Source organism: Peromyscus leucopus, chromosome 8b, assembly GCF_004664715.2.
Source record: "Peromyscus leucopus breed LL Stock chromosome 8b, UCI_PerLeu_2.1, whole genome shotgun sequence".
In the NCBI taxonomy this organism is placed as follows: domain Eukaryota; kingdom Metazoa; phylum Chordata; class Mammalia; order Rodentia; family Cricetidae; genus Peromyscus; species Peromyscus leucopus.
In genome coordinates, this window is record NC_051086.1 from 88115291 (window position 1) to 88131450 (window position 16160).

The 16160-nt window shown below is 41.8% G+C and overlaps 1 protein-coding gene across 9 annotated transcripts in view; it reads left to right on the top strand.

Moving 5' to 3' along the window:
• Kansl1 (KAT8 regulatory NSL complex subunit 1) overlaps nt 1-16160 on the top strand; it is a 144453-nt gene that overhangs the window by 113629 nt on the left and 14664 nt on the right. For all 9 annotated transcript variants that reach the window (XM_028882678.2, XM_028882682.2, XM_028882681.2 and 6 more), the window contains 3 exons: nt 4837-4952; nt 5686-5881; nt 9288-9459. In XM_028882678.2, coding sequence (XP_028738511.1) covers nt 4837-4952; nt 5686-5881; nt 9288-9459 — 484 coding nt within the window. The remainder of the gene's footprint in view (nt 1-4836; nt 4953-5685; nt 5882-9287; nt 9460-16160) is intronic.

Genomic DNA, 16160 nt, shown 5'->3' on the forward strand with positions numbered 1-16160 from the left:
TAGATCCACCTGCCTCTGCCTCCCTAGTGCTGGGATTGAAGGTATGGGCCACCACCACCCAACTCAAAGTCAGTGTCTATCTGTCTGTCTTGTCTGTCTGTTTCTCTGTCTCTGTCTCTCTAATAATTGATTTTTATTTTATGTGCATTGGTGTTTTGCCTGTATATATTCTGTGTGAGGGTGCCAGATCCCCTGGAACTGGAGTTACAGGCAGCTGTGAACCACCATGTGGTTGCTGGGATTGAACCATGCTCCTCTGGAAGAGCAGCCAATGCACTTAACCACTAAGCCATTTCTCTTAAAATAAAAGATCCATTTTAAGTTTCTAGAGCCACCTTCTTAACTAAATTTTCTTGATGTCTATGTGTTCTTCAACCCTGGCATCACTAAGTAATATTTTTTAAATAAACTTCAGTATTTGTGTTTGCACTAACTTACCTGAGAAAAATTTAGCTTCCTTTGTGGAAAAAAAATCACATTAAAGAATAATAAATTTCAATTTCATTGCTGTGTTAATTATTTTATAACAAAACCTGGCTCTTTCATCAGAGCAAAGACATAATTTTGTATTTACATGTGTATATCTATAGACATAAAAATGAAAACGGGCTGCTGAGCAGTAGTTTGCTGTGAATGATAAGATTGCCTCTGATTTTACTTCCTCCCTTTTCCTTTAGGGAAGATTGTTTCTGTAATGAATTTTTATAAATTTGTTTTGTAATAAGATTTTGTTAAGAGTAGTAACATTTTATCCTGACAACTGTCTTTGCGGTTAAAAATCTCATACTCTGGGCTGAGTGTGGTGGCCAACACCTTTAACCCCAGCACTTAGAAGGCACAGAGGTAGGCTGGTCTTGGTGAGTTTGAAGCAAATCTGGTTCACATAGCAAGTTCCAGTCCAGCCAAGTGCATACTGAGACCCTGTGTCAAAAAATAAAAATGATCCTCTCAACTTTTCTTCTAAAGAAACCTTAATCAGATTGAAGAGTCAGCATTGGTAACTTAAAAATTTTAGGCACACAAATCATGCTGATTTCAGTATTTTAGTGCTGAAACATTTTACACATAGATTGTTTTATTTGATTTTTGTTCCTGAGCTATAGTCTTACTATATAACCCAAATTGGGCTCCAGCTCTCGCTAACCCTTAGCTTGAAATCCTTTTGCCTCGCAAATACTAGGATCACAGATGTACAACATCATGCTTGGCTATATTTTAAATGAATATGAAATTGCCTATTTGTACATACCAGCAAGTAGACAGTCACAGCATCTTCAAGTTAATTGGAATGTCTTCTGAACCATATTTTTGTAAATCTGGAAAAAGGCTGTAACATGTATGATGTCCTACATCTTTCTTTTGTGTCATGGTGCTCCCCCATACTTGTTTTGTTTGGTATTTGGGGAGTTGGGTGGGGAGGTAGAGGCGGGGTTTCCTATAGCTGAGGATGCCATTGAACTCTTGGTCCTCATGCCCCTTCCAAAAACAGGCCTGTAGTATCAGGCCCCATTCCTTTTTCTTGCTGTAATATTTGTTTGTACCTTTTCAGATTCCTTGCAAATAGTAAATCTTCACAAGTATGTCAGAGGCTATTTGGACTCATCTGGTGTTTTGTTGTGACCTGGTTTGGCTGTATAATTCATTTTGGCTTTGAACTCTTTATTTCTGCCTCTGCTTCCCAGGTGCTTAGATTACAGGCCCATGTCACCATGCCCAGCTTCTATTACCCACTGTAAAGGAAAATTTAAAATAGTTCTTCTCTAATGCGGTTCCATTATTTTTATATGTATATTTTTAACTAACCACAATTTTGGGTTTGCTTGTGTGTGAGTGCAAGATCCCTCTCCCTCTCCCCCCATTTGCAATGCTTGGGGGTCACCTCTAGGGTCTTAGGCATGCTAGATAAGTCTTCCTTAAATTTACTTTTTTTCAGAATAATGTTTTAAAATTTTTTATGTTTATGGGTGTTTTGCTTGCATTGTATCTGTGTGACAGCTGCGTGTCTGGTGCCCACAGAGACCAGAAGAAGGTGTCAGATTCCTTGGAACTGTAGTTAAAGACAGCTGCCACATGGGAACTCTGGTCCTCTGGAAGAGCAAGCAACCAGTGCTTTTAACTGCTGAGTCTTCTTTTTCTTTTTCTTTTTTTCTTTTTAAAGCTAGAGCATAGCACGGACTTGTGGTCATAGCTCCTTAGGAGACCAAAACAGAGGACTGCAGGTTTTATTCCAGTCAGAGCAACTTAGAACTTGTCTCAAAGAATATATAAAAAGAGAGCTGGGAATACAGTTCATTGGTAAAGTGCTTGCCTACCATGTACTAGGCCCTAGTTTCAAGCACGAGTGTACACACAGAGACACACAGGTGTGTTTCTTTTTTTTTTTTTATTTCAGTTTGGTATACCACAGTTTATACTGTGTGTCAGATGTGCTTGTGGATTATTTGCAGGTGCCATTACAATTTCTGTGGGCTCCAGCCCTCATACCCTTTTTAAGAGGGCTAAGGAAAAGTAAGAGCATGAGTGGAAAGAGGCTTTAAGGGAGGAATACCTTTGGCCATTTTAATGAATTAAAATTTTTAAGATTTAATTATTTCAGGGGCTGAAGAGATGGCTCAGCAGTTAACAGCACTGACTGCTCTTCCAGAGGACCTGGGACCTGACACCCTCACACAGACTTATATGCAGGAAACACCAATGCACATGAAATAATTTTTTTTAAATTTCATTATTTTATGTTGCGACATGGTGATGAGCAGACATTGTGCTGGAGAAGGCGCTGAGAGTAGAGAAGAAGTTACATCTTGATTCACAGGTGACTGTGGATCTGAATACTAGGTTTGGCTTTAGCATCTATGAGACCTCAAAGCCCACCCCCAGAGTGACCCACTTCCTCCAACAGGGCCATCTCTACCCCAACACAGCCACACCTCCTAATAGTGACATTTCCTTTGAGCTTATAGGGGCCAATTACATTCAAACTACCACAATTGCCTATACCTCAAAGAAACAATTATGATTGACACTCAAACCCGCTCTTCACCACAGCCCCCATTTTGTTGTTTTTATCATGAGAAAGGGTCCTCATAGCCCATTCTACCCTTAACGTCTTGTTCCTCTTGCCTTGGCCTCCCGTGTGCTGGCATTATCACCGTACTCAGTTCTCTTACCTTTTTTTGAGCCCTGTAAGTATAAAATTTATTTTGAATATTGACACTATGGAGTTTCCTTACACAGCTTCCTTGTTTATATTCTACTTATATATTTGATTTGTATAAAAGTAGTCATTAGCCTAGCATGCACTAGGCCCTGGGTTTGATGCCTAGCACCGGATAGAAAATATAAAGAGTGTCAGATGGTTGCACTCATTTGAAATTTGTGTTTGTGTACAGGTGCGTGTATGTGTATGTGCATATGAGTATTGAAGTAGGAGGCAACATCAGATGGTATCTCACTAACTCCACTTTTTTTTTTTTTTGAGATAATTGTCTCTCAGTAGATTTGGTGTGCACTGATTCAGCTAGGCTAGCTAGCAAGCAAGCTCCAAGAATCCACCTGTGTCTGTCTCTCCAACAATGATTATAGATGTACACTACACCCAACTTTTTTAAGATTGTGATTTTAATTTTTTGTGTGTCTAGGTATTTTGCCTGCATGTAGGTCTGTGTACCACATGTGTTTCTGGTACTTGTGGAGACTAAAAGAGGGCATGGGATCCCCTGAGATTGGTGTTACAGATGGTTGTAAGCTGTCAGGTGTTGCTGGGACTCAAACCCAGGTTCTCTGAAAGAGCAGTCAACGATCTTGATTATGGAGCCATCTCTCCCTTTATTTTTCCTTTTTTCTATTATGTGTGTATGTTTGTGTCTGGAATTACAAGTGGTTGTGAGACACTGGATGTAGGTGCTGGGAACCAAACTGTAAGACCAGTATACAGGCTTTTGTTTGTTTGTAGACTGGTCTGGTCTTGAACTCGTGAAAATAGGCCAGCCTCTGCCTCCTCAGTGCTTGGATTAAAGGTGTGAGCCACCTCCCACCCCTACCCCTCTGGCCTGCCATACACAGTCTTAACCACTCCAACCTCTGCACCTACCTTTTTTATCTGTGTACTGCTTGACCTGATTTTTTTGTTCAGGGCTCTGAACTCAGGTTATCGTGTTAGTGTGGCAAGCACATTACTAAGTGATCCATCTCCTTAGCCGTCATTTCAGTTTTCATTTTATTTTCTGTCAAAAAATAATATATGCAAGCCAGGTGGGGGTTGCACGTGACTTTAATTCCAGCATTTGGAAGGCAGAGGCAGGTGGGTGTCTTGAGTTTGAGGCTAGCCTGGTCTACACTGTAAGTTCCAGGGCAACAAAGAGAGACGGGGGGCACGACAACACACGTTATGTGTAATGTGTGTAGGCTCTCAAACTAAAACTGAAGATCCTAGATTTCAGGGTACTGAGTTTGATTTCCAGTACCATGGACTAAAATAAGTTTTTGAAAAACAAATTTTCATGGTACAGGAGCAGGGGTTGACATTGAAATTACCTTTTAGCTGTCTTGATACTTTGTTTACTGTAACCTTACCCTTTTGGAAGAGCCATGTTACTATATAACTGGACTTTTGTTCCATAGAATTATGTTGAGGTTCTTCCTCTGTCATTATGTATGTGCCACATGTAATCTCGTAAATATTTGGGTTCCTCTTTCTCCAGAGCTAATTCTCTAATTATTTTATCTCACTTGTGTACATTTTGTTTTGTTTCTCAAGTTCACTGTCAGAAATGTCAGAGAAGTGGTGCTGCTGGGATAAATGCTAATGCGTGTTTTGTATTTCTTTTCCTTCTTCAGATTGAGTCTGTTTCTCAGCCTTCAGAAAACCATGGTATTCCTGTTAGTCATATTTCAGAGTCCTTGTCTACCAAATCATGTGGAGCACTGAGACCTGTCAATGGAGTTGTTAACAGGTAATTTTTAGCTCTTCTATTTCTAACACTTAATGCCCCTAGTTATTCCCAGCCAGGACTGACTAAAGAAACCCTATTATTCAGTAATACTTTATCTTGTAGTAAGCCAGGGTTTTTGTTTGTTTGTTTGTTTTTTTCCCTCAAAACAGGGTTTCTTTGTAGCCCTGGTTGTCCTGGAACTCACTCTGTAGAACTCTAAAGATCCACCTGTGTCTGCCTCCCAATACCAAGTGTATTTTGTTTAGTATGTTTATGTAATCCTTTGTACCTACCATTATCTAAAAGAGACTGGCCGTGGAGTAAAAGTCCTACAGTTAAATTATGTGAAAGTTCCTAAGATCCCTATGCATGTGAATAAAATATATTTATCCTTAGAATTCATTATTCACTGGAGAACTGTTTTTAAGACTGTTCATTAATATTTGCAAAATTGTTTTCTTACAATCATTTTTTTTCTATAGTTATTATTAGGCATATTTCTGTCACGGAAGAGAAACTAACAATGAAAACTTGAGTTTGCTTATTGACTTTTACACCTTTCAGACACAATAGGTGTTGTGCACCGAGAGCCTCATGAGTCAGCACACATAGAGATAAGTGTGCATTTTCATCCAGAGTTGACCTGCTTCTGTAGAAGGCCTATCTGTGTCTTTGAACATTTGAAAGTCAGGAGCCCATATGAGAGGCTTTGTTTCCTCTGTGTTCTGAAATGTGTCTTCCTCCCTTTTTGTAGTCTTCAGCCTGTCCTGGCAGACCATGTTCCAGGTGACAGTTCTGATGCCGAGGAACAATTACATAAAAAGCAACGACTGAATTTAGTTTCTTCATCGTCTGATGGCACCTGTGTGGCAGCCCGGACTCGTCCTGTACTGAGCTGTAAGAAACGGCGGCTTGTTAGGCCCAGCAGCATTGTTCCTCTTTCTAAGAAGGTGAGTACTCAGATCAGGCTGTTCTCAACCTCACTCCATTTACCCACAACTTTCCAAATCTGCCTAGCCCCCAAGATTTCCTGGGAGCCTTAAAAAAGTACAAAGTTCATAAATCTGCTCCTCCCTAGAGCTTGGTTTAGTTGCTTTGGAGTTAGGATTGAAATTTTCTATTTTAATTTTTTGAGTTAGCATGCCTTGTTTGATGTGGCAGTTTCCCGTGTGTAATTGTACTTTGTGCATAGGAAGGTCTTCTTTTCAAAAAGCTCTTAGACAACTGCAGCCAGATTTGAAAACTGCTGGAAGAGACTGGAAGTTGAGGTACTCCCAGAAACACTTTTCTGTTTCTCATCTGCACTGTTTTCACTGACATTGGCACTGTTAACCAGGTGTGGTGGAGCAGTAAGCCCTCTTGACCACGGAGCCGTCTCTTGCTTCTTCCTCCCACTTTTTCATTTTGAGACAAGATTTCTTGTGTGACACTCCTATCTCACCTCCTGTGTACAGGTGTGAACCACCAGGCCTGACTCTTGCTTTTGAGATTGTTTGTTGTTTGTTTTTTGATATAAGGTCTCAATATGTTACCAAGCTGGCCTGAACCTAATCCTGCCTTAGGTTCAAGGGTTACAGGTGTACACCACCACACCCTGCCAAAAGTGACAGTGTTGAAGGTTTTGCTTTATTTTATTTTATTTTTAGAATTTTGTTTTGATGGTCTGCATGTTTTACCGGCATGTTAGTATGTGTGCCCTATGCGTTGCCATGTACACTCAGAGATCAGAAAAGGATAATGGATCCCCTTGGGCTTGGGTTACAGATGGTTGTAGCCCACCATCTGGGGTGCTGGGAACTGAACATGCTCTTAGCTGCCAAGCCCGACTACAAAGACTGCTTTGGAAAGAGAATCTGCATTACAGTTTCTTTTCCTCCTAACTTCTTCATCCCTCCCTTCTTCCTTTGTGCTTTGGAGACTGTCTCCACTAGTTAGCCCAGGCTGCTCTTCAACACTTAGGCCTTCTGCCTTTACCCTCTGAGGTCTGAGTGTATTTTATGTGTATGGGTGTTTCATCTATATGCCTGTCATTTGTAGATCTTAATACTAGTGTTAGAATAAAGGCTTCAGTAAGATAAACTTGTTGGAAATAGCTGAAAATGACTTAATGATAAATTATAAAATATAAAAGGTCTTGAATTCCAAGGCTATTGTTTGGAAATTGAGAGGAATGTGTCACAAAGTATTTGTTAGAAGATAAACTCTTTGTTGGAAGATTAATCTAGGGATAATTTATATTGGGGATGAATTAGAAAAAGAGAATGGGAACTGCAAAGGGACATGACAGTAGTAATTCCAGAGCAACAATAGTTTAAAGGCTCTTTGTTTTGATTTGTATTGGTTTTTGTTTTTGTTTTTTTGAGTCAGGGTTTCCTTTTGTGTAGTCCTGTCTGTCCTTGAACTCACTTTGTAGACCAGGCTGGCCTTGAACTCACAGAGATTCACCTGCCTGTGTCTCCCAAGTGCTAGAATTAAAGGAGCGAGCCACCACTGTTCATCTATAAAGACTCTTAAAGTTCTGAAGATAATGGTCTGATAAGATAGCTTAGCACAGATAACCGTACTTGCCATCAAGAACAACTACTTGAGTTTGATCCCTGGAAGCTACATAGTGGAAAGAGAGATCAGCTCTGACCTACACACAAACACATACACACTTTTAAAAAATCTTTTTATTTATTTATTTATTTATTTATTTTTTATTTTTATTTAAAAAGTTCTATTATAGCGTCTGGAGAGATGGCCTACGGCTTAAGAGCACTAACTGCTCTTTTAGAGGACCTGGGTTCAATTCCCAGCATCCACATGATAAAAAGTTCTGTAAAAGTAATAGATTTTAATGGTAGTTCTATGGAATTGAACTTAGATCTCTGGAAGAGCAGCCAGTGCTCTTAACTGGTGAACTGTCTCTCCAGCTTTTGTTTTTTCTGAAAGTTTTATTTTAAAGGGGAGACATTTTGGTGGTTTGGTTTGGTGTTTTGTTTAAGGTTTTTGGTTGTTTGTTTTGTTACAGTCTTGCAACCTTAATTAACTGGGTAAAATGGGTAATTTTGTCTTCAAACAGTAATTAATAGTGGTTACATAAATATATTTAGTTTCATTTTTTTCCTAGTAGAATCTACCATTGAAACTTACTAGGATTTAATTTAACCCCTTCACTTTACCCAATATAATCTTCAGGAGACTTTCTTTGTATGCCACCCCTCTGTGCAGCCTATCTTCACAAAGAAGCAGTTGTGGAATGTTGATAAAAGACCACATTGTTCTTAAGTATTTATTTTTCCCTTATTTAACATACTGAAAACATGTCTGTGAAGAGGCTGTGAATATAATATAGTTCAGGGTCCCTAATCCAGTACTCCAGGTTTGAGGGAACATTGAATGAGCACTTCCAAAGTCTGTCTGTTTCTCTCTCTCTCTCTCTCTCTCTCTCTCTCTCTCTCTCTCTCTCTCTCTCTCTCTCTCTCTCTCGCACATGCGCGCACACACACACACGCGCTGTGATGACTGGCTTCTAGCATTTGGGTGGTAGAGGTAGCAGCATTAGGAGTTGAGATTAACCTTGGCTACCTAAGACATTGTCTTAACTTCTCCATCAAAAGGGGAATCAGAAAAGACATAATAATTATAAGCCAGGTGTGGTACACATACCTATACTCTAGCACACAGAATAAGAAGGGATTCGTGGGTGTTTAAGATCAATCTGGGAAACATAGTACAACCTTGTCTCAAAAAAATAACAGAAGCCAGCATTCAATGGGGAAAACTAAGGATTTCTGTGAATTTTGAGAGGAGAGAGATGACAGTTTTGGGTAGAGTTTCGGTACTCCTGTTTTGTTTTATTATGATAACTAGTCTTTTTTCTAGCATTCCTTTTCACAGTGCCATTCCCAGACATATTCTTCTTGCAGATTGGGTGTTGCCTAGATGATGTTATGAGTCATGCTTGGCAAGTGCCGGGCTTGTTCTTTGTAACACAAGATTGTAGGGATCCCACATTAGACATCTCAGCTTTTTGTCTCAAAGCCTAAAAGCTTGTGGTTTTAAATAATTAAGTCTTTGGAGGACTTAAATTTATTCATTTAACTCTGTCTTGTTCCTTTGTATGTAAAGGAATTTAAAGAAAATAATTTACCCTTGAAATTAATCTAACACAAAAATTGTGAATGAGAACATTCAATATGCATAATTTATTTACATTATATAGTCTTGAGTTGTGTTTTGTTTTTTGAAAGTAGAGGACAATTTGAGAGATCTGGGTGCTTGGGACCAAAAGCATGTGCCACCACCATACCCATGGAGGATGTTAGGTTTTTCATCAGAGACAAATGGTCAGTTTTGTTTTACTTTTCACAGGTTTACCGGAATAGCACCGCCCGCTCTGGCTGTGATGTCAATCCCTCTTGTGCTCTGTGTGGTTCAGGCAGTGTAAACACCATGCCTCCTGAAATTCACTATGAAGCCCCTCTGTTGGAGCGTCTTTCTCAGTTGGACTCCTGTGTTCACCCTGTTCTAGCATTTCCAGATGGTAAGAAAGACAACAGAATTTTAAGTCTAACCAATGAAATCTAATAAGGTTCCAGGTGAAAGAAAATCAGTGATGTCAAATACTCTGTATCACTTTCTATCTTCAAAAACGTGTCAGAATTCTGCTGTTTGATCCTGTGATTCATGTGGAAAGATCAGTTCCTATAAGTCATTTTCTGACCTTGTTGTATACACATTGGGGGGGGGGGTAATATAAGTAGGACTGGAGCAGTGACTCAGAGGTTAAGAATACTTGCTCTCGCCGGTCGGTGGTGGTGCACGCCTTTAATTCCAGCACTCGGGAGGCAGAGCCAGGCGGATCTCTGTGAGTTCGAGGCCAGCCTGGTCTCCAAAGCGAGTTCCAGGAAAGGTGCAAAGCTACACAGAGGAAAAAAAAAAAGAATACTTGCTCTCTTGAAGAAGACCTAGGTTTGAGTCCCAGTTCCAGGGTGTCTTTTCTAGCTTCTGAGGGTATCGCATGCATATGGTATGTATTCATCATGCAATCAAAACATGCATATAAATAAAATAAAAATAAATATTTAAAATAAAAAATCAGGGGCTGAAGTTTACTTAGCAGTTGAGAGCACTTGTTGCTCTTCCAGAGGACCCTGGTTTCATTCCCAGCACCCACATAGTGGCTCACAACTGTCCATAACTTCGATTTCCAGAGAACCAACACCCTGTTCTGGCCTCGATGAGTACTAGTTACACATGTGGTGCACAGACTATGTACAGCCAAACTATACAAAAATAATAAGATAAAATAAAACAAGAGTCTGGAGAGGTAGCTTAGTGATGGGCATGTACTGCTCTTGCAAAGAACCTGAGTTTGGTTCTCATCACCAGCTTTGGGCCTTGAACTCAGTGGCTGCTTCTCCCTCCAGAGTGCTGGGATTAAAGGGAGGTGCCACCATGCCTTGCCCCCACTTTTTTTTTTAAACACAATATTAGTATTGTTTTGATGCCTTTAATTAAGTTTTATAGATGGTTATGTTCCTTCTAAGCCATAGTGTGAATGTGGTTACATTAATTTCCTTGTCCTCAATTAGGAGCAGGGAGTGTTTCAGGGTCCCATGTAGTCTGTACTGGCCTCAAACTCATTGTGTAGCCAAGAATGACTTTTGAACGGCTGATCCTCCTGCCTCCACCTCCAGAGTGCTGGATTTACAGACATGTGCATCACCACATTGGGTCTGTGTGGTGCTGAACACTGAACCCAGGACTTTAAGAAGACAGGCACTGCTTCCATCAAATTTCTTATCTATTAATTTATTGAGTGTCTATTGGGGTTTCCCTCTCTACACTTAGAATCTTTGAATATGATAGCTATTCTATGTCCCTGTTTTAAAAAAAAATAGTAGTCGGGCAGTGGTGGCCCACGCCTTTAATCCCAGCACTTGGGAGGCAGAGCCAGGCGGATCTCTGTGAGTTCGAGGCCAGCCTGGGCTACCAAGTGAGTCCCAGGAAAGGCGCAAAGCTACACAGAGAAACCCTGTCTCGAAAAACCAAAACCAAAAAAAAAAAAAAAAGTAATTTTTATTTGTGTTTCCTAATCAGTTTATAAGAGTTGTTAGGATCATAGTCAACTAGTCAACTGCCATTCTTTGTCCTGAAATTTTGTGGTGTTTTTCCGCCTTCAGCACATTAGCCACTCCTACTGTCCAGATAAATTTAGCCCGGCGGTGGTGCAGCACATGCTTTTAATCCTAGCCCTTGGGAAGCAGGCAGAGGCAGGCAGATCTTTGAGTTCAAGGACTGCCAGAACTACATAGAGAAACCTTGTCTCAAGAAAAGGAAACTTTTGGTCCAGGTGGTAGTGGCACATGCCTTTAATCCTAGCACTTGGGAGGCAGAGCCAGGCGGATCTCTGTGAGTTCGAGACCAGCCTGGTCTACAGAGCAAGATCCAGGAAAGGCGCAAAGCTACACAGAGAAACCCTGTCTCAAAAAATCAAAAAAAAAAAAAGGAAACTTTTTAGCCCAGCCTTTAATCCCAGCGGGGGGGGGGGCGGCAACGGCAGGTGAATCTCTTTGAGTTCAAGGCCAGCCTCCTCTACAGAACTAATTCTAGGACAGCCAAAGCTACACAGAGAAATCCTGTGTCTTTGAGGGGGTTGGGGGGATTGAACTGGGCCTCATGATGTAGGGTTATGATCCTAGCTTTCAGGGGAAGCTAAGACAGGAGGACTGCTAGCAACATAGAGTCTCTCTCAAAATAAAAAGGGCCAGATATGATGGTATACACTTAAAATCACAGCACCTGGGAGGCAGAAAAGCAGAGAAATTGCCATGAGTTTGAGGCCCACCTGGTAGGCATAACAAGTTCTACACTGTAGTGAGATTCCCATCTCAAAAGACCGAGAAAGAAATAATCTTCCCGGTCACCTTGGAGTTATAGATATCACACTGGTGCAGAGGGCCTGTGGCCCTGCACAGTGCTTCATGAAGTTGAAACTGGAGTACTAGGCTAAGTACCTGGGTAGAGGAAGAAGGCAGATTGCGGAGGGGAAGGCGGGTGTGGAAAGCCCAGACCTGCTGGGGCATGGAGTGGTCACAGGAGCCCATCTTTGCACTTTCTGGAACTTCTCCACCCAGCCCCCGTGTCTCCCAGATCCCAGTCAGCTCTGCCAACAGGGCCAGGACTGTACCAGATACAGGGCACACTGGCAGGAATGTGCAACTTGGCCCCTGGGTCAGTTTTCTGACTGAAGAACAGGTGGGCACAGGCTCTGGTACTTCAACCTGGTGGGAGAGAGACAGGGGCGTGGCTGTGGATCCTGGAAGGTTCTCAGGGCCTTTTCTTGTTTGAAACACGTGTGTGTTCAGCCAATCTGGGCCTGGCTTGCAGAGGCCATTCAGTACATTTTCCTTAACTAGACAAGTGTGAACACATGGAATCAAGACTCGGAAATTGCAGTAACAGTGGTCAACAGTGATTGAGCATGTCCACTGCTCTTCATATGGACTCCTGTCACTCAACACTGGCCTGGTCTCTGGAGATACCATCAAGGGATTGAGTGAGGTCAGGTCCTTGCTTGCATCTATCCTAATGATGGAGAGTCAGACTATAGACCGGTAACAGGTCATTTAATCTAAACAGTGCTAAGAAGAAAATAGAAAGCCGGGTGTGGTGGCACATGCCTTTATTTCCAGGACTCTGTGAGTTCGGGCCAGCCTGGTCTACAGAGCAAGTTCCAGGACAGCCAAGGCTAAACAGTGAAACCCTGTCTCGAAAAAAAAAAAAAAAAAAGAGGAAGTGGTGGCTTTGGGGGGTGGGGGAGACTGGGTGTGTAGCTCAGTAGTAGAGCTTTTGCCCCCAATATCAAAAAATAAATTCAGTAATTATATGAAGCCTTTCCTGTCCCTAGCTTTGGAAGGGAAGGGAAGGGAAGGAATTAGGGTGTGAACATTTATTAGTATTGTAGCAGGGTTTTGGAGACAGGATTTATCACTATACCAGCTCTGACTGCCCTGGAGCTCCAGACCAGTCTGGCCTTGAACTTGCGTGCTGGGTCTAAAGGCGTGCGCCACCACCATCTTGCATGGCCTTTGTTTTCTTATCACCTTATTTAGTAATCAGCTTAGTTCCTACCTGGAAATAACAGGTATGCGTTATGTGTGTGCTCTTTGGGAAAGGAAACAAGACCAGATGAGAGCTCCACCTGCTGGCTGGGAAGATCTGTGCTGTTTTGTGAGAAACTACCAACATGTGTTCTTGAGGGTACTATGACTCCAGCAGGAGGAGGAAGTGAGCATTGCGAAATACCCCAAGAAGAGCAGGCTTGTGAACACAGAATATCCGAACTTAGTGAACTTAACGCAGTCTCATTTCATTTTCTTTGATGAAGCAGTAATTTAAGATGGAGTTAATTATCAATTTGTATTTTCCTTTACTTACCCGATAAGTACTACACCTTCTTTGATAACAGCACTTCAGTCTTATATAAATGGAAAGTGGGACATCCTGTAACTCAATGGATCTCTATTGCATTTTTTACTTTTTTGGGGGGAGCAGGGAGGCAGAGTATCACTGTATCCAGGCTGACCTCAGACTAATGATCAACCCTCTTTCCTTAGCCTCCTAAGTGCTGGGATTATATAGATGAGAGCTACATGTCCAGCATTTTTTTTCTGCCTTTTTTTAAAATTTATTTTTCTATTATCAGCTTGATGCAGTATAAATTTTTATTCTAATAGTGAAATATTTTTTAATATTTTTAGTATTTCATCCCTTTGGGTCTTCTATTTAGTTTGATTTAATTTTCAGTACTTTTTTTTTCCCCCAAGACAGGGTTTCTCTGTTTAGCTTTGGAGCCTGTCCTAGAACTCACTCTGTAGCCCAGGCTGGCCTCGAACTCACAGAGATCTGCCTGCCTCTGCCTCCCGAGTGCTGGGATTAAAGGCGAGTGCCACCACCGCCCGGCTCAGTACTTGTTTTTAAACCCAGAGCTTTGTGTATATAGGCAAGCACTTTACCACTGAACTACAGCCCCAACTTGTTCAAATTTTTGGTTCTTCCCATGTCCTAGTATAACTACTATTCAGTTAGTGTGTATACGGAGGCCAACAATGCCTAGGAACTTGCATTGTCCACTGATTGGAGAATTTAACAGAGTCCTGCTTATTCTTTTATAGAAGCGTTTAAAAGAAAATACAGTAAAGTTTTGGCAAGTGTGAGTCTATTTTATATTTTGTTGTTTTGAGATAAGGTATCACTATATGTAGCCTTAGCTAACCAAACTTGAAGTGATCCTTTTGTCTCTGCCTCCTGAATCCTGGGATAGAAAAGTGCCTTGCAACTGAACTATAGCCTTGACCCTTTCACCCTCATTGGGGGGGGGGGGGATCTATAATAACCTGGGCCCTAACAGGTGGAAGGCTTTTGTTTTTGTTTTTAAGTCTGTGTCTAACCTTTTCTATTTTTGACCAAGAATAAGTCTTTTTAGTGTTCAGTCAGTCTTGTTATTGGTTCCACAGTTCAGAGTGGGAGGTAGGCCCCAGATTGTGATCAGTAGTTGCTAACAAGAACTCATGCTATTTTAGTATGTTTTTAAAATCTCCTAAAGGAGCTGGAGAGATGGCTTACTGGGTAAGAGCCATTACTGCTCTTGCAGAGGACCCAGGATTCAGTTTCCAACACCCACATGGTGGCTCACAACTATCTGTAGCTACCTCCAGGGGATTGGACACCCTCTTCTAGCCTCTGAAAACACCAGGTACACACAGTACACATACATACAGAATACTCATGCATATAAAATAAAAATGAAGCTGGGCGATGGTGGCTCACGCCTTTAATCCCAGCACTCAGGAGGCAGAGGCAGGCCGATCTCTGTGAGTTCAAGGCCAGCCTGGTTTACAGAGCAAGATCCAGGACAGGCACCAAAACTACACAGAGAAACCCTGGGGGGGGTGGGGGGGATGAGCCGGGCGGTAGTGGCACACACCTTTAATCCCAGCACTCAGGAGGCAGAGCCAGGCAGATCTCTGTGAGTTCCAGGTCAGCCTGGTCTACAGAGGTTTCTCCGTATAGTTTTGGTGCCTGCCCTGGATCTCACTCTGTAGACCAGGCTGGCCTCAAACTCAACAGAGATCCGCCTGGCTCTGCCTCCTGAGTGCTGGGATTAAAGGGGTGCGCCACCGCCACCACCTGGCCTGTTTTTAGTTTTTAACAAAGAAGTAAGAGGGCTATAAATTTTCTTTAAATTCATGAGTACAGTTAAAATAGCATTTATCCAGGGATTTGGGATATAGCTCAACTAGTTAACACTTGCCTAGCATGGATGAAGCTCTTAATTCCTTCCCCAGCACCATGTGAACTGGAGTTGGTGACATATGCCTTTAATCCCAGCACTTAGGAAGCAAAGGCAGTCAGATCCCTATGGGTTTAGGCCAGCCAAGGCTACACCATGAGGCACTGTCTCAAACAAACTAAAAAATAAAGTAAGTGGAGCTAGACTGACAGAAGCTGTAGTCAAATGACATACTTTTTCTTTTAAAGGTGTCTCTGTTTGTCTGTCTGAGTCCATGCCTACCTGTCTGGGTATGGGTGTGAATGCTCACAGGAGCCAAAAGGGTGATCAGATCTCTTGGAGCTGTGCTTTACAGGCCTTTATGAGCCATCTACCAATGGGTATTCTGGGATCCAAAATCTAGTCTTGTAATGGAGCAGTAAGTGCGCTTACCCCTGAGCCATCTACTTAGCCCTAGTAGCACACACTTTTTTTCTTTTATATTTTTTTGCTGAAAGGTAGGTGGGGTGGGGGTGGGAGGGTTTTGAGACAGGGTTTCTTCATGTGGTTTTGGTGCCTGTCCTGGATCTCGCTCTGTAGACCAGGCTGACCTCAAACTCACAGAGATCCACTTGGCTCTGCCTCCAGAGTGCTAGGATTAAAGGCGTGGGCCACCACTGCCCAGCCTTTTAAAAATGATACATGTTACATAGTTTTAGCTTGGCCCTAAGACAGCTGAACATTTTTTTTTCCATGTTGTAGTAGTGAATATTATAAAAAAAATTACCCTTTTACCCTGGAATTCCTATTTTTTAATTAAAATTCTTTTTCTTTGTGTGTGTTTGTCGTATTTGTTTTTGATTTTTAAAAGAGTTTCTCTGTGTATCCCTGGCTGTCCTGGAACTCGCTCTGTAGACTAGGCTAGCCTCGAATTCACAGAGATCCTTCTGCCTCTGCCTCCTGAGTGC